The 21,945-nt window shown below is 40.6% G+C and overlaps 1 protein-coding gene across 2 annotated transcripts in view; it reads left to right on the forward strand.

Moving 5' to 3' along the window:
• galnt7 (UDP-N-acetyl-alpha-D-galactosamine: polypeptide N-acetylgalactosaminyltransferase 7) overlaps positions 1–21,945 on the forward strand; it is a 67,058-nt gene that overhangs the window by 22,008 nt on the left and 23,105 nt on the right. For both annotated transcript variants that reach the window (XM_089005676.1, XM_089005677.1), the window contains 7 exons: positions 1,920–2,086; positions 3,230–3,360; positions 3,499–3,578; positions 14,974–15,156; positions 16,336–16,453; positions 16,527–16,649; positions 21,338–21,453. In XM_089005676.1, coding sequence (XP_088861802.1) covers positions 1,920–2,086; positions 3,230–3,360; positions 3,499–3,578; positions 14,974–15,156; positions 16,336–16,453; positions 16,527–16,649; positions 21,338–21,453 — 918 coding nt within the window. The remainder of the gene's footprint in view (positions 1–1,919; positions 2,087–3,229; positions 3,361–3,498; positions 3,579–14,973; positions 15,157–16,335; positions 16,454–16,526; positions 16,650–21,337; positions 21,454–21,945) is intronic.

A 21,945-nucleotide genomic window follows, 5' to 3' on the forward strand; every position in this document is an offset into this window, starting at 1 on the left:
AGAGAGAGATAGGTTGTATGAAAAAAACGGCATGTTGGGTGGCCTCCTTAATTATGTAAACATAAATGTGCATGCATGCTTTCATGTCAGAACATCTCTTGGACATCTCTTCCTGGGACAACCCAGGACATGCTGGAGAGACTATGCCGCTCAACTCAACTGTATTTAGAGAACACTTTCAAACAGACAATGCTGCATACAAAGTGCTGTACATGGAGCAACTGTCATACACAAGCAATAAACCAGTCACAAAGATAGTCGAAAGCACCAGGGAGTGATATTTAGACCAAGCCTGAGTCATACTGAGTCAACTGCCAAAGACTACAAGTGACTTCTGAGGCTCGATCCCCTCTGAGGCGCAGTTTAGTTCTTAGGACTTCTAATAATATCTTTCCGGCACACCTAAGGTGGCAGATGAGCTCTGAGAGGTTAAGGTGGCACCAGGTCATTTAAAGATTTGAAATCAAGTACAGTAAAGTCTCGTTATATCGATAGTCCCGGTTATATCGATACTATTTCTATGCACGCACGGAGAAAATTACATGCAAACAGGGTCGGATATATCGATAGTCCCGGTTATATCGATATTTTTTCGGACTCCCTTGAATATCGATATAACGAGACTTTACTGTATGTAATGGGATCTGGAAAAGAACTATAAAATGTATCGGGAGCCAGTAAATGGATGCCAGAAAAAGAGTTATATGCTCCTTCTTACTAGTACCAGTTAGGAGAGCAGTAGCATTTGAAGTCATTTTATGGAGGATTGGCTGACTCCAAATTCTTTTACAATAGTACATTACAATAATCAGCCGAGATGTAACAAAGACATTAATTACTCCTTCAAGGTGCTCATGAGAAAGAGGTTTTATTTTAGCCTACTGTCTAAGATAATAGAAGCCGGATATAACAATGGAACCAATTTGCCGGTCATGTTTAAAATCACTGTCCAGTTCAAGATCCAAGTTTGATACTGTTGACTGAGGATGAGGAGTCTGGCAGACAAAGTCTACAGGATGAGACGTACAGGTGCCACTGGGACCAAACGTATCACTTTTGTCTTCTTTTCATTGAAGTTCAAGAAATGTTATGCCATCCAGGTTTTGATTTACTACAGGCAGGATAAAAGTGGCCTTTTTTTGCTAAGTGTGACATAGATCTGGCAGTCATCTGGATAGCGGTGGAAAGAAACAAAGTTTCCTTAAGATGGAACCCAATGGGAGCAGATATAGTAAATGAAGCCCTGTGGAGCACCACATGAAGGTATGTGACTCAGAGCAGCAAAGGCAAACACAAAAGGTTATGTCGGCGAAATAGGACATAAACCAGTCAAGAAGTTGAACTAGGGAAATATCTGGAAAAGAAGGACAGACAAAAAGAGAAAAAAGGGCACAGGAAAGATAACAGTCAAAGCGCTCTCAAATCTTCAACGGCAACCAAGGACAACCATAAGGTATAGCAATTCTCGACAAACAACCAGCTGGCCTGGGAACCCCTTAAGATCATTCGGGAAGAGCTGGAAGAACTGACTGAGGAGAGGATAAGTCTGGTCCTCCCTACTAAAGCTGCTGTCACCGCGACCCGATCAAAAAAGAACACGTTCTAAAACGAGGAAACCTTCCATCCTGGCTGACAATCCCTATTCGGGGCCAGGGAAAACTGATCACATATTGTGACTTTTCAAAGGTGCTTAGCGATCTATCTACTTACCTACGTACCTACCTACCTACCCGCCTAACCCCACCTCTCTCTTGACCTCTCTATCCATCCATCCATCCATCCATCCTCTGTTTGGAAATGGTCTAGATATTGATCACTGGTTTGCTAGTGCACACACTTTGTTCTTTCTTGATAATAATGTTGCTTTCATTTATTCACAACCATCTAATAATGTTGGGATTTTTTTGCTATTAACACAGATGCAAGTACTGGCATTACGATGAGAGACTGCTGACCGCAAGTGTGGTGATAGTCTTCCATAATGAAGGCTGGTCTACCTTAATGAGAACAATCCACAGTGTCATCAAGAGAACTCCCATGAAATACTTGGCTGAAATTGTCATGATAGATGACTTCAGTAACAAAGGTGGGTTTCCTTCCCTGAGACCTCTTTAAAAACTTGTGTTTATATGTAATTTCTGTCGACTACTACAAATTTGAATGACATTTTGAGGAAACACTGTCATGGGTAGAAATGTGAAAACTGCAGCAGAGTTGCATTGAAATTCAGTTTGGGAATACAAACCAAACAAATATTTGAACTTTTTACATTGAATTTGTTATTTTAAACTTTATTTAAACTTTGGTACTACAGAATCTAAATTTGAAACTTGATTGAATATTTGCTTTCAATTTTTGGATTGCACATTGTTGGTGCAATCTGGTTCAAGGATGTAAAGGTTTCTTCATCTGTACTTCTTTGAAGGTGTCGGACATTTTGCTTCTCATCCGAAAAGCTTCGTCAGCAAACTGAAATTTTGCTCGTAGCTCTTGCCCTATATACATCCCGAATGTCCAAAGGTGGCGGTGCCAGACCTCTGCTTTGATATGTACGTGCGCTAAGGTTGGGGGGAGCAGAGGACTATTCCCTGAAGCTAATCTGATTACTTCTTTTGTCCTGACTGATTATGTTTTATGGCTGGCCCTGATTGCCCCATTCGCCCTGGTATAACCTCATCAGCACGACTAAGCCTATGTGGTAACAATCTAAGAATTCTATTGTAAGCACAATCCAAATTCATGTTTCTCGATGATCTCCTTCTTTCTGCTCAACCGTAATTTTGCTTTGTGTCCTCTTCGGCTGAACACGAGCCTGAGGTGGGGTCATTTTCGGTCCCAGAATAGCAAATGTATCCTTGATAACAAACCACGTATGCCACATATGCACTCAGAGAAAGGGTGTGTAGAAAAGTAGTCCGACAGCCATCATGGCGCTGTTCGGCCGTTTGGTTTGGTGTGCTTCCGCCCAAAACTAGTCCGCCAGCCGTGTGGTTATGTTCATTTGCCGAAAACTAGTTTGTTTTCCAAGATTGTATTCACGCGAATTTAATGTTCATAAGGCAAAAAGTTTGTTAGCTAAAGTGTTCGTAAGCTGAGGTATCACTGTAAATTCTTCTTTTCTCCATCTGATTTTACCTCACAATGACCGTATGATTTTCCTCTTGATTTGTGTTTGATATTTATATTTCTTTTTTTCCTGGAAAAACAATGAAATTCCCTCTTTTTGAAGTCCACTTGAAGGAACGATTGGAGCTCTACATCAAGCAGTGGAATGGTCTGGTAAAACTTTACAGAAATGAAAAGAGAGAGGGTCTCATCCAGGCACGAAGTATTGGAGCAAAGAAGGCCACAAATGGACAGGTACATCTCTGTATTTGTTGGGAGTATTGCTATACAAACAGATTTGACATTGTATCAGACACCGAATCATTCCGTGTCAGCTTTGACATAATAAATAAAAATACTAATAATAGATTTGTGTGTGTGTGTGTGTTTTAGGTGCTAATATACTTGGATGCTCATTGTGAGGTTGGAATCAACTGGTATGCTCCATTGGTTGCTCCAATTTCAGAGGACAGGTAAGAGTGAGTATGATGATTAAAAAATTCAGACAACCCTTTGAAATTTTTTACATTGTAGGAATGAGATTTATGTCTCTAATAGATTGATTGTATTGCTACACATTTCTGGAAAAATAATGAAAATAGTCAAAGGGTAAGATTGAATTATTCAAGTGGCCACTGTCTAATGCAGAAGCACATAAGATTCAGCTTGCACTTGGAAAGTAAATTTTGCATGTTGAGCAGTCTTTACTGAACTCCCTGGTAATTGTATGTCCCAATATTAACAGGGGGAATCTAATCTATGAGATACCCAAGTACAAACTGTTTAATAAATGTAAAATATCAAAAATAAAAACAAAGAGCATAACTCGTTACATCATGTTAATGGACCCTACTGTGCCGTCCCCCACTTTGCCTTTTAAATTACGTTTTAGCTCGATTAATCACTTTAAGACAGAGGCTGAAGATCACTTTGTTGCAAGTTTACAGAGGCTGAAGATCTGTAAACATCAACATCGAGTTTGTTTAGTGAGACTGTGGACGTGATCCACACCTTTGGAATACGTACAACAGATGAGTACAAAAGAGTCTCTTTGTTTGGCCTTATGACATGATGAATGTGTAGCCATATGATCTACTCTTATCACATCCATTACACAACAGAAGCCACTTTAAAAAAGTGGTCGGTGCACACTAGTGGACACTTATAGTAAGGGATGCTGGCCATTTTGGTATTTGGGATTCTGGAGACAGTTGATCAATACTGGGTGGAATGTACCTTTTGCAGTAAATACGTCCAAAACTGGGGCGTGGGACGAGTTTGGTGAGGCCATGGACTTCTTTGAAGAAATTCTGGTCGACCGTCTGATGTGTCACGAGGAGAAATCAGTGCACTATTAACTCTGTGTACACTGAAGCTGGGGTGCTGCAGACCTTGACATTCATTGTGAGTCATTTGGAAGAATGCAGTAATCTCACTTTTTATTTATTTTTTTGTAACTTGCATCTTTATTATTTTTACAACATTTAAGACCAATTGAAATTGAATATTTGAATACAGAATGCCTCGTGGCCAATTTGTATAACGACACCTGTGCAAATTATTCAACAAGGAAAACAACCAATCAACCCATCAACAAAACTAAAAACAACAATAAAGAAAACAAGGTAATCAGTAGTGACAAGTTTCCCCTATTTTGGATTTATATTTGTGAGCTATCTTGATTGTCTGATTTGTGGGGTCATTCGTTCATTACTTTGATTGTTTTTTTATATTTGTCCCATTTTACCCATCTAGTTTTAAACTTCCCTCCTTGGACCCTCAATACGTGTGGGAATCTATCCAACTCAAATATCTCTTCCACTATTCCGAGCCATTGTTTCTTAGTTGGTGGGTCAGTTTTAAACCATTTTCCTGTTATGGCTTTCTTGCTAGCTATCAGCAACACTTTTATCAAGTACTCATCTCTTGTTTGCACGTTTTCTTGATTTATCGATGAGAAGGTTTCTTCAGCCGTCATCTGTACAAAAGTGAAGGTTTCGGACGTTTCGCCTCCTATCCAAGAGGCTTCGTCAGCGAACTAAAGTCTGACTGGTCGTATCGGCCCTATTTATATAGCCCTAATGTCCAGACATGGCGGCGCCGGACACAGATATGATAGGTCCCTACTCTCAGGTTGGGGGGAGCAGAGGACCACTCCCTGTCACCCCACTGATTGTTCCTACATTCCTGACTAACGACTGGCCTAATTGCCCCACTCCCACTGGTATCACCTCATCAGCATTACGAATGTTGCCTACCCTGTGTTGCCTAAGCAGGCTATTGTATGAACGATCCAAATTGAACCTCACCCCACCAGACCGGTTTAAAGAAGGATTTTGTTGTTTTATGAAAATCGCTTCTTTTACTCCCCTTTCAAACCATCTATGTTCTTTCGCTAAGATTTTAACCTCATTGTCGTCAAATGAGTGGTTGCTAGCTTTTAGGTGCAAATGTACTGTCGATTGAGGCCCACTAGTATTATCCCTGCGATGTTGAGAAAGTCTTTTTTTTTTTGAGAATTTGTTGAGTCTCCCCTATATACTGCTCTTTACAATTTTCATTCTTACAATGTATTGAATAAACTACATAACTTTGTTTTTCATTTGGCAGCCTATCTTTTGCATGCACTAATTTTTGCCTTTACGTGTTTATCGGTTTGAAATAAGTAGGAATTTTGTGTTGCCAAAGGACTCTGTAATTTTTCAGAAACTCCTGCAATGTAAGGTACTGTTACTCCTCTCCTTTTTGTATCTTGAGAATTTTTGGTTTCATTCCCTATTCTTTCTTTCTGACATTTGTTGAATGACCACTGAGGGTACCCACAGTTAGTGAGTGCTCTCCTGATATGTTTCTTGATTTATGTTAAGCTAAATACATCACCAAGTCAGTCTTTGGTATTTCGTAGCCAATTATCTTCTTCAGTTCTGTCCAAACGTCTTCCCAATAACCTTTCAACTTTTGACATTTCCAAAATATGTGTGCGTTACATATTTCTACATTTCTTTCCTGTCCACATAGCCGCCAGCACTGTCCTGGTCTGTATTTCCCGGTCACCGCCGGGGTCATAAAAAAATCTTATGATATTCTTCCATGTCTTAAAGTGGTTGTTGATCGTTGTATTCTGCACACATTTGACCATTATTCCTCTGTAATGTTGGTTTGAAGTTCCTTTTCCCATTTCTCTTTTATGTACAGAGTTGAATTCCCCCTGTTCAAATGTAGCCCTTTGCAAAGGGAGGAAATTACTTTGTTTCCCTCCTTTATACGCATCCATCATTATCTGTATTATGTCATTTCTGTAGCCACAAAGGGACATGAGTCTTCTTGTGCCGGTCCCAAGCCCGGATAGATACATAGGGTTGTGTCAGGAAGGGCATCCGACGTAAAAGCTTGGCCAAAACAAACATGCGGATCAAACCTCTAAAGATGGAGGACACTGATATGCTGTGGCGACCCCTTGAATGGAAAAGCCAAAAGGAAAAGAAGACATCATTTCTTTTAGTTGATGTATCCATTTTTATTGCTTTTGTCTAGTAGTCCCTTACTTGTAGATATTGGAAGTGGTCACTCCTCCATCCATCCATCCATCCATCCATCTTCTGCCGCTTATCTGGTGTTAGGTCGCTGGGACAGCAGCTTCAGTAGGGAAGCCCAGAATTCCCTCTCTCCAGCCACTTTTTCTAGCTCATCCTGGCGGTTCACGAGGCGTTCCCAGGCCAGCTGGGAGACAACATGCTCGCAACACCTCACCAGGGAGGCGTCCAGGGGTCATCCTAATCAGATGCCGAGATCTGGCTCCTCTCTATGTGGAGGAGAAGCGGCTAGACCAGGGGTGTGGGCAAACTTTTTGACTCGCGGGCCACAATGGGTTCTAAAATTTGACGGAGGGGCCGGGCCGGGCCAGGAGCATTTGGAGGGAATGTTTGGGCCGGATATACTAAAGCATTAAAGGACAACCAACGTCTCCGGACAAGTTGTGTCCATAATTTGTCAAATCGCTTCAAATGACTTCTATTGAGTGTATTTTACAAAGATTCCACTGCATATAGCTATATTTTACATTTTAAGACTCGCGCTGAATATTCCGGAAGACTTGTTTTTGAGTTGGTGACGAGTCCTCACGTCACGTCACTGAAGGAACACCCCTGACCGAGAAAGGACACACTGTAGCAGTCCTTTGATCACGCAATGTATTTTGCGGTACTTTATTTGGTCTGAAAACTTCGTGTTGATCCGTATTGTTGGCGAAATTAGAAGGAAAACACATAAATAATGCGATGGTAAATCCTTGTGTGTTGTGACATAAATGTTGAGCCATTTCCACACGGAAGATTGTCGCCATCTTCTGCCTTTTTTGGGTGCGACATTCCCTCCACCCCCCCTGATGCCTCAAAATGACACGGAATAAATTCTTTAATCGATTGCAAACATGTATGCTTTCCTCTTCAGAACTATTTGAATCATATTCATAACTGGATGAGTAACAAGAAAGCATCTTCTCTGAATCTGAAGCCATTGTTTTGATTCTCCAGCAATGCAGGACGTCTTGGCGTGACACCACGAACAAGGGGGCGGGACCTTCTGAAAATGGCCACTTCCGGTTTCAAAGTCATTTTTATTGGTGTTTTTCATTTGACTAAAAATATCATACTGCATGTTTTGGGTATTTTAGATGCTATAAAACATTTTTCTGATGTCAGTTAGGAAACAAAAAAGTGATGTCGGTTGTCCTTTAAATCTAGTGTGTGCAAACCTCATAGCACAGTAAGAACACTACAACCCAATTTGGATTGGATTTGCCTTTATTAGTCTCGCAGTGGAGAAATTTACACTTCACATCAGCAAAGGGATGAAAGGGATGTTTTTTGATTGATTTATTAACAGTCTTTCAAATGTGAAAAAAAGCCCTTATCAGTTCATAAATTTGTCTCAAGGAATATGCAAGATATGGCATTTACATACTATTTTGCAGATACTGGGACGAGGAAATGTAAATAGATTAAAATAACATACGCACTGTGATTTATCAAGATTGCGTCTGTTTTTAATAAGTTTCAATCGGAAGTGGAAAGTTAAAGAAATCAACATTTATTGAAAAAAGGAATCACATTCAACATTCAATACATTTGTTACACAACGAATTACTCAAGCTCAATAATATCTACGTGTGTTAAACTCCGCAAAATCATGGATGGATATTCCTGACCGCGCACTCGCCAAACTCGCCACGGACGCTCTCGCTCGCCTTCATGCGCAAACAGTACATGTGTATCGTTGCCAAGCACACAAACACAGGCTACCTACAGCTGATTATGTTCGCTGTAGTTTGCCAATCATCTGGAAGGACCTCTTGCCTACCCGGTACTTGTCTTAACTCCTTCCTAAAAATCATGCAACACTCTTCCTTTTTCAACTTCCACCATTTTGTCTTCAGTTCTCCCTTTGTTTTCTTCATCTTCTTCACTGCCAGCATCATCCTACACACCACCAACCTATGTTGTCTGGCTACAGTCTCACCAACCACGACTTTGCAGTCACTGATTTCCTTCAGATGGCGCCGTTGACACAAAATGTAGTCTACCTGTGTACTTCTGCCTCCACTCTTATAGGTCACCCTATGTTCCTGTCTCTTCTTAAAGAAAGTATTAACAATAGCCATTTCCATCCTCTCAGCAAATTCAACCACCATCTGTCCTTCAGTGTTCCTCATCTCCAGTCATAACCTGCCCATCACCTCCTCGTCAACTTTGTTTCCTATGCCAACATGTCAATCAAAGTTTCCACCAATTACAACCCTCTCACTTCTCGCGATGTTCTGTATGACTTCATCAAAGTCCAACCAAAATTTTTCTTCTTCTCCGCCAACTCACATCCTACTTGTGGGGCATACCCACTAAGAACATTTAACATCACACATTCAATTTCTAGCTTCAGACTCATCATTCTATTTGATACTCTTTTTACTAGAAGACATTCCTAACAAACTCTTTTAAGATAACCCCAACTCCATTTCTCTTTCTGTTTTCACCATGATTGAACAACTTGAACATTTTCCACCTGGTATCCTGGACACACAGTATGTCTACCTTCCTTCTCTGCATCATGTCAACAACTCTACCTTTACCTGTCATTGTTCCTACATTAAAAGTTCCTCCTCTTAGTTCTATACTCTTGGCGTTCCATTCCTTTCTTTTCCTACGGGCACACCTCCCTCCTCTCCTTCTTCCATTGGCTGTTTTAAGTGCTCTATAAATACACTTGAGTTGATGCTTTTGGTGCGAATATTAATTGCGGCTGCACTCGCGACTGGTTGCTTTACATGATGTGAAAGGCTACATTTGAGCTGCTTCGGTGTAAAGCAAACTCCTTTCTATTATTTTTTTTTTTACAAATTAGGCACAGCATTCCATCCTTTTCAATTGTGTCGCGAGGGCATTTTTGTAATGTAAATTTTCCTTTCATTCTGCCGGGAACTCTCACATGCTCACCGCTTCTTACTAAGCCTGCCCAATGCAAAGGGAAGCCCATCAGCTTTGGCTAAACAAGAACCACACAATGGACATTTTTTTTACATTTTTATTTTTTTGATTGATTTTTCATGGTGACAAAATGCTGAAGCCGCAAAGTATGTAGCACCAAGTGGCAAGTGATTACTGTATTGTACTATTTCTGTGGTAGGTCCGTCGTGGCAAAGACCCACAGCAGAATCTGTTGTCGCCACAAAGGCGAATCATTCGGTCCATTCAACCTGAAGTGTACAATACTCGTCATCTTTTTTTTCTTTCTAACTTACAACTAGTTCTTTTCTTACAGACAGTGCCGTTTTAGGTGTTCAATTAGTTGACGTGTTTCGGCGTGTACTTTTTTTCCTTTTCGCCATTTTATTTGTTGGTCATTAACTTTGCGCTGATGACCAAGTGGTCTTATTCAAAGGTGGCGTTTACCTGCCACATAGGTTTGTTCCATCCAATCAAAATTGCTCTTTCAGCCCACTGCAGCTTAAACAGGAAATGAGCAGCAAAAAAGCGATATTTTGTTTTATCTGTTTTATCCAGGCCAAATCGAACCACTGTCACGAAGAATAAGAAGAAAACAAATAGCGGTAAGAATAAAAAGAAAATACTAGAAGAGATGTAGCGACAATCTGGAGAGAAGTGTTTCAAAGATCGGCCACATTAACTTGCAGCTGAGAAGTTATGATAATACATTTCATTTATAAGTGCCTTTCAAAACTCTCAAGGACACTTTACAGTCACAGGATATTTTTTCTGCGGGTGAGCAGCGGCAGCCACATGCGCCAACGTTCACTCAACCCGGAAGTAACAAAGTATTGAAAAAAAAACAAATAAATAATATGATGTAAACTTCAAGATGATATTGATAATCTAGTCAGTCCAAAAAAACAATTGCAAAGTGGTTGTGAAATATGGTGTCTCTAAGTGTAATGTAGGGCGACGGAGTGTGCAAATCAGATCACCTAAAATGCTCAGTGTCAGAAAAAAGCTTTCTGTGGTCCTCAGAGTGGCTGTTTCGAAGAATTTGTTAGTTTTCACAATGTTGTTGTGAAAAACGTTCCAGTTTCAGGCGTATTTTTTAATTTATGTTCGACATAATATCGTTGATGCTGGTTATGAAAACAGTTTGTAAATCCTGCCTAGTTTGTTCAGCATAACAATTAGTCTTCATCAGTTTACAGTCAATAAACTTTTCATCAATAATCAGACTGAAGAATTCAAATGGACTCAGTTCGTTATTCCATGATTTCCTGTGAAAGGATACAATCCTCTGACAACTCGAGGCTTCTCCAAGCTCTCCCCACCCTCTCCCCACCCTCTCCCCACTTGTCGAGAAATAGTCATTGTCTGAATTAAATCTTCTGAGGGAAAGTTCATCTTCACTATCACCCATTGAGAAAAAAAAGGAGTCCAAGATGGCGCCCGAGTAGACAACCGTCAGCAAGTGCTCTCATGAGCCTTGCTTTTTTTTTGTTTTTGTCGTGTTTTGTGTTTTCTTATGTCACTTTGTGTTGTGCGTCGTGTGGAATGGATACGGATTGTTTTTCAGCATTTTTGACCACGACATTCATCAAATAGGAGACTGTGCTGAGCGGTTGCGCCTTTTCGGCAGCAACAGTACTGTTTTTAAATGGGAGGAATGTTGGTGTCATTCGACTGTCATCGCTGGACACCAAAGGGGCCATTGTGCTTTTTTTTGCGCCTGTATTGGGCGGCATCTTCACAGCCCCGCTTTGTTCAGCGGAAAGCTCGGTGCTGTTGGACAGTTTGCAGCTGGATGAATGCATCACTTGAGGAGCCCGGGATAAGAAGGAGCATCAGCGCAGAGCGCAGATGCGTATGTGGAACGGTCGCGGCTTGGAATTGAAGAGGAGATGTGAGACAATCTCTTCGTCAATGGATGCTACAGTTGCGTGTTTGCTTACAACATTTAGCTTGTAGTCGACGTGCACATTCCACCATGATGTCCCTTAACCACTGGTGAAGAGACGCTTTGATCCTCTCCTCTTTCATCTAGAACTGCTTCATGTCATCACAAAGAGGGTACAGCAAGTGCTTAAGAATGAATGACTATGTGTCTTTGTTTTGTCATGTTATTTGTTGTTTAGTTTTTTTTGTTCTTTTGACTTCAAGATGGCGCCACGAGAGTGGCTGCCTTTCCAGCAGCTCATGTATTTTGTTTTTCTACTTTCACTCCTTTTCATAACTTTGCTGCTGTGAAATGTAAATTTCTCCACTGCGAGACTAATAAAGGCAAATCCAATCCAAATCCAATTGAACTCGACATTTGGGTTAGAACACTTGAAAATGCTACAAATAAATGAATGCAAATGTGGATGCGAACAACACCGTCGGAGCAAGTCTCGTAACAATGTCCTTGAAATCCCACAACTTGACCCTATCACAAGATTACTCTTTTCACACGTAGATCGGCTCCCAAAGGCTTAAAATCGACGCGTATAGATGTATGTCGCTGGTTTTTGAAGGTAAGGTTTGAGACGCGTATACTCGCCCACGACTGAAAAAACATTTTGTCAAAACGTGTGTGCACGTTGCTGCCGGGGAAGGGGTTCATTCAGTTTTTGCAATTTTGTTGCTGTATCATAATATCATTATTTCAAAAACCAGAAGCCATTCACTTAAAGGACAACCGACGGCTCCGGACAAGTTGTGTCCATAATTTGTAAAATCACTTCAAATGACTTCTACTGAGCGTATTTTACAAACATTTCAGGGCATAGAGCTATATTTTATGTTTGAAGACTCGCGCTGAATATTCAGGAAGTCTTATTTTCGAGTTGATGACGGTCCCTGTCGTGATGTCACGTCTGAAACGCCTCTGGCCGAGAAAGCGACACACAATGCATTTTGGGTCTTTGTTTGGTCTGAAAACTTTGTGTTGATCCGTGTTGATGGCGAAATTAGAAGGAAAACACATAAATAACGCGATGGTGAATCGTTGTGTGTTGCACCAAGACTACTATTTGATACCAGCAGACAAATCAGCCCATTTCCAACGTAGCTTGGGTGCCATCTTGTGTATTTTCTGGGACGCTACTTCCTTAATCGAATTCAAACATTTATGCTTTCCTCTTCAGAACTATTTGAATCATATTCATAACAAGAAAGCATCTTCTCCAAATCTTAAGCCATTGTTTTGATTCTAGAGCAAGTCAAGACATCCTGGCGTGATGTCACGAACAAGGGGGCGGGACCTTCTGAAACTCTCCATTTCCGAGGTCATTTTGAAGTAGTTTTGGGACACTTTAACTCATTTTTATTGGTGTTTTGCATTTGACTAAAAATATCAGCCTGCATGTTTTTGGTATTTTAGATGCTATACAACGTTTTTCTGATGTCGGTTAGGAAACAAAAAAATGGTGTCGGTTGTCCTTTATGTTTGCATACAGTAAAGTCTCGTTATATCGATATCGGTTATATCGATAGCACCGCTTATTACGATACTATTTTCATTTCCCTTGCGCATTTCTAGTCTTTTTATGTATAATTAGTACCGTTTAGTACGATACCCGGTTATTAAGATAATCCGGTTATTACGGTGCTCCTTTTCATCCCCCGCCGGCCATTTTTGTTGTTTATATCGATATATCCGTCGCGCCATTGGTCAACTTGGTCACGTGTCTTGTTACGTGAGCCGCCATCGGTCGCGCCATTGGTCGACTTGATCACATGAGCCGCCATCGGTCGCGCTATTGGTCGACTTGGCCGTGTGACTTTGTCACGTGACACGCCATCGGTCGCGCCATTGGTCAACTTGGTCACGTGTCTTGGTTACGTGTCACGCCATCAGTCGCGCCATTGGTCGACTTGGTCAGGTGACTTGGTTACGTGCCCAGCACCCGTGTAGCAGAGCCATTTTCATTTTCAGACGCTAGCTCGTGTGTAGCAGACGAGATTGAAGTGTTTGTGTTAAAAGGTAAAAATGGGAAGCAGAAGAAGATTGATGACTTTTTTAAATTGTATACATAATACAGTAAGATGTAAGCGTTGCAGTTTCCCTGTTGTGTTATGTACACGCCCACTGTACTGTATATGAATGCAATCGTTTTTTGCAACAATGTTTCTTGTTTTGTCTGCTGAAGCGCGATGATTTTGAAAATTATTAACATTCCATACTGTGTAGTAAAGGACACCCGATGTCACTTTTTATTCAAATGCAAATAAAAATGACTTCACGCCAAGACGTCTTGCATTGCTTGTGAATCCAAACAATGGCTTCAGATTCGGATAATATGCTTTCTTGTTACACATCCAGTTATGAATATGTTTCAAATACACTGTAGTTCTGAAGACTAAAGCATACATGTTTACAATCATTAAAGAATTATATGTGCCATTTTGAGGCAACATTGGGGGAACATCTCACCCAAAAAAAAGGGAGCTAATGGCCAGCTCCGTTTCTTATATGGCGCTTGGCTGCCCTCTTTTGGCGGCTTTTGTTTAATGCAGTTCGGCGCAGGATCGGATATATCGATAGTCCCGGTTATATCGATATTTTTTCGGACTCCCTTGAATATCGATATAACGAGACTTTACTGTATTTAAATGTTCAGACATTAAGCTTTGAATAAGGCAAAATAACATGCTTTTTCTCTCAAGTATATTGTTAGAATCATGTGTTTCCGATGTACTGTAATTATTTTCTGTTTAAAAATTACAGTAAAGTCTCGTTATATCAATATTCTTGGGAGTCCGGAAAAATATGGATATAACCGGACAATCGATATATCCGATCCTGCGCGCATGTAATTTTCTCCTTGCGTTCATAGAAATAGTATCGTAATAAGCGGTACTATCGATATAACCGATATCGATATAACGAGACTTTACTGTAATTATAAGTTATCTACTTGTAATTATAACAATTAATTATAATTTTTATAAATAAAAATTGATGTTCAAAAGTATTTTTTCAACTTGTCGTCTTATAATTGGGGCCATCTTATATTCGGACCAATACGGTATTTGGTTATGAGTATAGTATGCAACCTCAACATGGTGGACATTAGGATGGTCTGTCTCAAGGAGCATGGGACTGGAGCCTGCTCTGGAAGAGAGTTTTATTCAAATAGAGAGAAACATTGCTAAGAAAACATACTTATGAGCTCTATAGGTGCATGCATTGCAGATGGCATACTGCTAACTAATTTTCATTATTGTCTTATTGTCTCCATTACCCTTACTTTAATTCCACTTTTATTGCCTCACTCTCTTTTCTTGACAAACCATATCTCCTTTTCCACTCTTGTCTGTTTGTAATGGTCAATAAACCCATTCTCCTTTGTGTCTTAAATAAATGGCTATTCTTGTGATTTCACTCCCATTTTAAAAGAACGGTGTGTACTGTTCCTTTGATCGACACCATCCATGGAGAGAGGTTCACCATTGAGACCCAGGGTGGAGGAGATACAGACGGCTTTGCAAGAGGAGCCTGGGACTGGAGCATGCTGTGGAAGAGAGTTCCTCTGAACGACAGGGAAAAAAAACGGAGAAAAACTCGCACAGAGCCATATAGGTACTGAAAACCATCGGAGTAATTTGACTGTATCTGAAAAAAAAACATGAATAGAACATGAAGAAATGAAACAAACAACATATTTAAACTTTACAGTCCTTTTTTTAGCATACAGAAATAGTTTGCCGAATCAGATAACGATACAAAGAGCTAAGGTAAGCCAAAAGGTGTTGGGAACAAACCTGGAATATCTTGTCCAGGAAAAATAGGTAAAAAAAACTATTGTGAAACCAAGGTAGCAAAAAACGAAAACGGAAACAAATAACTGAACTTTTTTTTCACTGGAAAAAAAACTGCGATGCACTGAACCCGTGATAAGTGAACTGCGAAGTAGCGGGGATCATTGTGTGTGTGTGTGCGCGCATCAGCATGCATGTGTGTGTGTGTGCGTGTGTGTGTGTGTGTGTGTGTGTGTTTATTTATCGATGTGAAGGTTTCTTCAGCCGTCATCTGTACAAATGTGAAGGTTTCGGACGTTTCGCCTCCTATCCAAGAGGCTTCGTCAGCGAACTAAAGTCTGACTGGTCATATCGGCCCATTTATATATCCCTAATGTCCAGACATGGTGGCGCCGGACACAGCTATGATAGGTCCCTACTCTCAGGTTGGGGGGGAGCAGAGGACCACTCCCTGTCGCCCCACTGATTGTTCCTACATTCCTGACTAATGACTGGCCTATTACCTCCACTCCCACCGGTATCACCTCATCAGCATTACGAATGTTGCCTAACCTGTTTTGCCTAAGCAGGCTATTGTATGAACGATCCAAATTGAACCTCACCCCACCAGACCGGTTTAATGAAGGATTTAGTTGTTTTATGCAAATCGCTTCTTTTACTCCCCTTTCAAACCAGCTATGTTCTTTCGCTAAGATTTTAACCTCATTGTCGTCAAATGAGTGGTTGCTAGCTTTTAGGTGCATATGTAATGCCGATTGAGGCTCACTAGAATTATCCCTGCAATGTTGATAGTCTTTTTTTGAAATTGTGTTTAGGCTCCCCAATGTACTGCACTTTACAATTATCATTCTTACAATGTATTGAATAAACTACATTACACTGTTTTTCATTTAACTTTTGGATGTACTAATTTTTGCCTTAAAGTGTTTATTTTTTGTGTTTTGAAACTGTTACCAACGTATTCATTTTTTCTTTTTTTTCTGTGGGTCTTAATTCAAAGGTCTCCAGCCATGGCAGGGGGTCTCTTTGCTATCGAGCGTGACTACTTCTTTGAACTGGGCCTCTATGACCCTGGATTGCAGATTTGGGGTGGAGAAAATTTTGAAATATCATACAAGGTATGATAGTGGCACTGTTTGACAATTTGCAAAGAAAGTTAAAATTTCTAATCAAATTCTACTGTCATTGTAGATATGGCAGTGTGGTGGAAAACTGCTCTTTGTGCCGTGCTCTCGTGTTGGACATATATACAGACTTAAAGGTTGGCAAGGCAATCCTCCCCCAGCACATGTTGGTTCCTCACCAACTCTAAAGGTACGATAGCACACACCCTCCATTTTTCATTCAACATTGTTCAAAGCCATAACTGGACTGTATTTGGGAAATTAATAACAAAAACTCCAAAGGTTTAAAGCAGGGGTGGCCAACCAGTCAGAGACTACGAGCCACATTTTTTACTGTGTTACTGCAAAGAGCCACATAAAGATGGCGGCGCGTGAACACGCAGCTGCCCCCCTCTCCCGACAAATTGGCGTTTTTGTGTTTAGTATGTTTGTTAAAGTCATTATAAGTGCCTTGCACGCTGGTTTCGAGAGGACAGTAATTTCATCTGTGCTGTATGCCATGCATATGAACATATGGGCACACATGAGCACCCCATCGCACCATCCCTCACACACACACAGACCTCTGCTCAGACAGATTTATTATCACATTTGTCACAAATGTCACAACCACAAATGTGATACATAAGTATCACATTTTAAATACAAAATCAACAAATGTATCGAAAATTGACTCCTAGAGTACTAAAACCACAGGCAGCAAAGAACACACAAACTCAGTTCAACCAAGTCCACAAACACAAATACAGTAAAGTCTCGTTATATCGATATTCAAGGGAGTCCGAAAAAATATCGATATAACCAGGACTATCGATATATCCGATATCGATATAACAAGACTTTACTGTATAATAGTTTACAATAGTGTGCATGTTGCTTAATGGGACTTCTGGCATTCTTTGTCTTGGACAATCCTCATTAAATCTGGCTTGCATTCTGTTGTTGCCCTCAAAGCAATTCTTTTACATGAGTGTCAGTCAGAACCGATCGCTGCTTTGATTTCACATGATTCAGGGTAGAAAACATACTCGCAGACGTATGTTGACCCAAACATTGACTGTATTTTAAGCGCAGCCAGTTTGACATTGGGGTATTTTTCCATTGGCACGCGTTTCCAGAACTCAATGGTCCCTTCCCTTAAAGCAGGTTTCAATTGATCTTCCTCACAAAGATCGACCATCTCCAACTCAGCCTTCAAACTTTCCGGGCTTTCAAACAGTCCGTCTCCGCATTAAACGGGTCGACAAGGAACGTAATCTGTGGCCTTTTCATTTGTAGATCACGGAATCGCGTCACAGTAAGTTTTTGTGCAGGTTTTCAACCAGTGTTGCATATCTGGCTCTTTGCTTATTCAAGGTGGCGCTGGTGGCTTGCCCGCTGGCTTTTAACAGAGTGAAAAAATGTGTTAAATCTCCCTTTTGAATATGCGCCCTGAACAGCTTCAGTTTGTTGACAAACGCAAACACACTTTGCACCACGTCAGGCAGAATTTTTGACTTACCCTGCAGGGTAAGGTCTAGTTTGTCCAAGTGACACAGCATGTCGACCAAAAAAGCCAGATTCATAATCCAGTCATGGTCCGAGAGCACGGGATAGTCCTTGTCGTTCTCTTCCATGAACAGTTTCACGGCATCCAACAGCTCAAAAAAGCAAGAACGTACTTTGCCTTTTGACAGCCATCTCACAGTGCAGTACAGTGGCAGGTCACCTGGAAGCCCGTGGTCCAGCTCAGCGATGAGATTCTTGAATTGTCTGCGGTGAAGCGCATGACTGCAGATGTAGTTGACGATTTCCATCACAGGCTTCATGACATTCTCTAAATTCAATGATTTAGACACGAGTTGCTCCCTGTGGATGATGCAGTGGAAATTCCAAAACTCAGGAAAGCCCCACAAGCCCGTTCACAGATCCGATCATGGCAGGTGGCTATTGCAGTCAGTTTTGGTATGGGCAGATTTGCTTTCGCAAATGCAGCCATCATTGTTTCCTTCGCATCTATGTCACGGCTTCTGTCTTTTAATGACACAATATCAAGGAGTTCTTCTTTGAGCACACAATCCTTTGTCACAGACCGTGCAAATATTGCCAACTGAGGCTTGTCTTGTATGTCACAACTTTCATCCAATGCAACACTAAAATACTCACATGCTTGGAGATCAGAGTGCAGCTGTGATTCAATAGCGGTGCTAATGTCTGATAGATATTCTGCGTTCAACAGTGTGGCGGGACAGTTGGACATCTGCTACCATTTGTTTTAGTTTGTCTTTTTCAGGAGACAAGATTTCAACAGTGTCACTGAGGCATTTCTTCATGAACTCTCCTTCGTTGTATGGCTTTTTAGACTGTGCAATGTTCCAAGCCAGTTGGTATGATGCAAGCGTTACAGTCACTGGGTGCTTTGTAAATTTTCGGAAAAAAAATATATCAAATTTTCAGTCTGAGTTTTTAAAGTGACCAACTTGTGCTTGCGAAGTTCAGTTCCTTTGGGGAATTCTTGGTCGATGTTCGCGTGGAGTGAGCTGAAGTAGCGCTGAAGATTTGACGCTTTGTAATGCACCAATCACGCCTGACATATAGGGCAGAATGGCTTGCCCTTACGCTCAACAAAAAATATACCACTACTACCAAACTACCACTCTGTTAAAAACGTCCTGTGTGTGTCTTCATATTCTCATTTTACTGTGCATTTTTCCCTGCCATTTTGAGAGCGAACTTGACACAAATGAATTGTTTACATCGTAAACAATTTGTGTCGAGTCTCTGACTGGTACGCCCCTTAAAGGACAACCGACGTCTCCGGACAAGTTGTGTCCATAATTTGTAAAATGGCTTCAAATGACTTCTACTGAGCGTATTTTACAAACATTTCACCGCATATAGCTATATTTTACGTTTTAAGACTCAAGCTGAATATTCCGGAAGTCTTGTTTTTGAGTTAGTGATGAGTCCGTACGTGACGTCACTGAAGGAACGCCCCTGACCGAAAACAAAGACACATTGTAGCAGTCCTTCCATCACGTCAATGCATTTTGCTGTGCTTGTTTGGTCTGAAAACATCATGTTGCACCAAAAAGAGCCAGAAGAGGACATCCAAGCTCTATGTAAGAAATTTATTAGCCTGTGGAAACGCGCTGATTAATTCCTCACAGGAGCTCGGTCACCATTTTCTGCCTCTTTTTTGGTGATCCATTTCCCCCTAATGTTGCCTCAAAATGGCACGAAATAAATTCTTTAATCAATTGCAAACATGTATGCTTTCCTCTTCAGAACTGTTTGAATCATATTCAGAACTGGATGAGTAACAAGAAAGCATATTCTCCGAATCCGAAGCCATTGTTTTGATTCTAAAGCAAGGCAAGACATCCTGCCGTGACGTCACAAACAAGGGGGCGGAGCCTTCTGAAACTGAAACTTTCTGAAGTCATTTTGAAGTAGTTTTGGGACACTTTAACTCATTTTTATTGGTGTTTTGCATTTGACTAGAAATATCAGCCTGCGTGTTTTGGGTATTTTAGATGCTATAAAACATTTTTCTAATGTCAGGAAAAAAAAAATGGTGTGAGTTGTCCTTTAAGTTTCTTTGCTACCTACTATTGTGATTTGTTTTAATGTTTTTATGTGTCATGTTAACTCTTTCCTCCCTAGCAGGCATTTTGCACTCCTTCATAACTAATTTCATAACTAAATTCATAACTAATGTGTGTTCAAATAAACTGTTATAACTTTATTTGTTGTTCAATCTTTATGAGACTTTCAGTACATTTTCATAACGTATAATAGAATAAGATAAGGTTTTTTTTCTGAAATTGATTGAAGTTTTAGAAAATTATTGCAATGTTAATGAAGATTGTCCAAAACCTGCAAATTACAACAAAGTGCATTCACAACAAGTCACATATGCATGAAATACACCTAGAATGCGTATAAAATAATTCAGGATGTTTTTATCTGTGGTATGGTTTAAAACGTGGAATGCATTGGTTCACCTTGCATTGCTCACAACCTGTTCTTGGCTCGCAACAAATTTTCTTCTTTGCACACTCTTTACATGTTCTCTTTTTATCCAATTCTACTCGCCAATGAAGGAGGGCAACAGTGTCAGTCTCCTTCATGCATTCTCTTTTTCTTTTCCTTCTGTAATTGCCAAACAACTGATGAGCTAAATTTGTCCTGAATTCTAACTGAGTCCTTTTTCGGAGGCGACCTGTTCGGGTTTTCACTTAATGGTTTGGAGAGAGTTTCATCAGTATAAATCCATTGTAAATACAAATATCCACTGGAAACAAGAACAGGTATTTCCACCATTTGAGTGATTTTCTGGAGATAGCGTATGAAGCACGTAGTTGATCAGCCCGAAAGTATTTGAATGGTGATAGAAGTTCATCAATGCAACAGTCACGACTGTGTCAGGAGGAGAGCACATTGTGTTGTGCATGAAGGAGATGATGTCACTGACGCTCTTAAAGGCAAAGCTGCATATAATCTGTTTTAAAGGGACATGGAACTTGTGCCGCATCAGTTTCAATCGGCACTTGAACTGCTACCTTTCATTTTCTCGATCTAGAAGCACAATCGTCCGTAAAGGGTTAACATCTATTCACGGCCCGCCTGTAGTCGGCATCCGGCATTATTTGCTATCGCTTCAGCCCGACTGGAGGCGTGACTCAGGATACACGGAAGTAAAAACATGACTGTAGTCCTTTGCCGGGAGGAATGAGTTATGAGTCTTTACATTGCCATGTCCATGTCCTATCCAAATAAACTTGCTTTGCCTTATTTGGAGAAGTTAAAGTTGGCATTAATTGTTTCTACATTGTTTTTGTTTGTTCACATTTCCTGAACCAAAAATGAATAATTTATGTGCGTGCATATTTGCAGAACTATGTTCGTGTTGTGGAGGTATGGTGGGATGAATACAAGGACTACTTCTATGCCAGTCGTCCTGAAACACTAAACCTTGCCTATGGAGACATCAGCGAACTGAAACAATTCAGGTACTGGACATCATAAACATATACAGATGTAACACAACATCAAGATGTGTTTGATTACTCCGATGAATTTGGGGTTTAGTCAATTGTCTCTTTGATTATATGCCGTTGATGAATTCATTTGGCAATGGATAATTATTGCTCACTTTGAGTCAATTGTCGCATCGTAACTCATTCACTGCCATTCCTGAATTTGTTCGGGTTTTCGTTTTTCTTCCGAGGTGGGTGCCGAAAAAGTGCTGGTCAGACAGACCTCTTTAAGCAAATGTTTTCCCTCCCACGAAGGGGCAGCATTGGCCTTCTGTACAGCCGCCCCCATTTGCCCCTCATATTATTCCAAACCAATACTGTATAACTTAAAGGACAACCGACACCATTTTTTTGTTTCCTAACTGACATCAGAAAAACGTTTTATAGCATCTAAAATACCCAAAACACGCAGGCTGATATTTTTAGTCAAATGCAAAACATCAATAAAAATGAGTTAAAGCTGCC

Source organism: Hippocampus bargibanti, linkage group LG10, assembly GCF_051943395.1.
Source record: "Hippocampus bargibanti isolate YZ-2025 linkage group LG10, ASM5194339v1, whole genome shotgun sequence".
Classification (NCBI taxonomy): Eukaryota; Metazoa; Chordata; class Actinopteri; order Syngnathiformes; family Syngnathidae; genus Hippocampus; species Hippocampus bargibanti.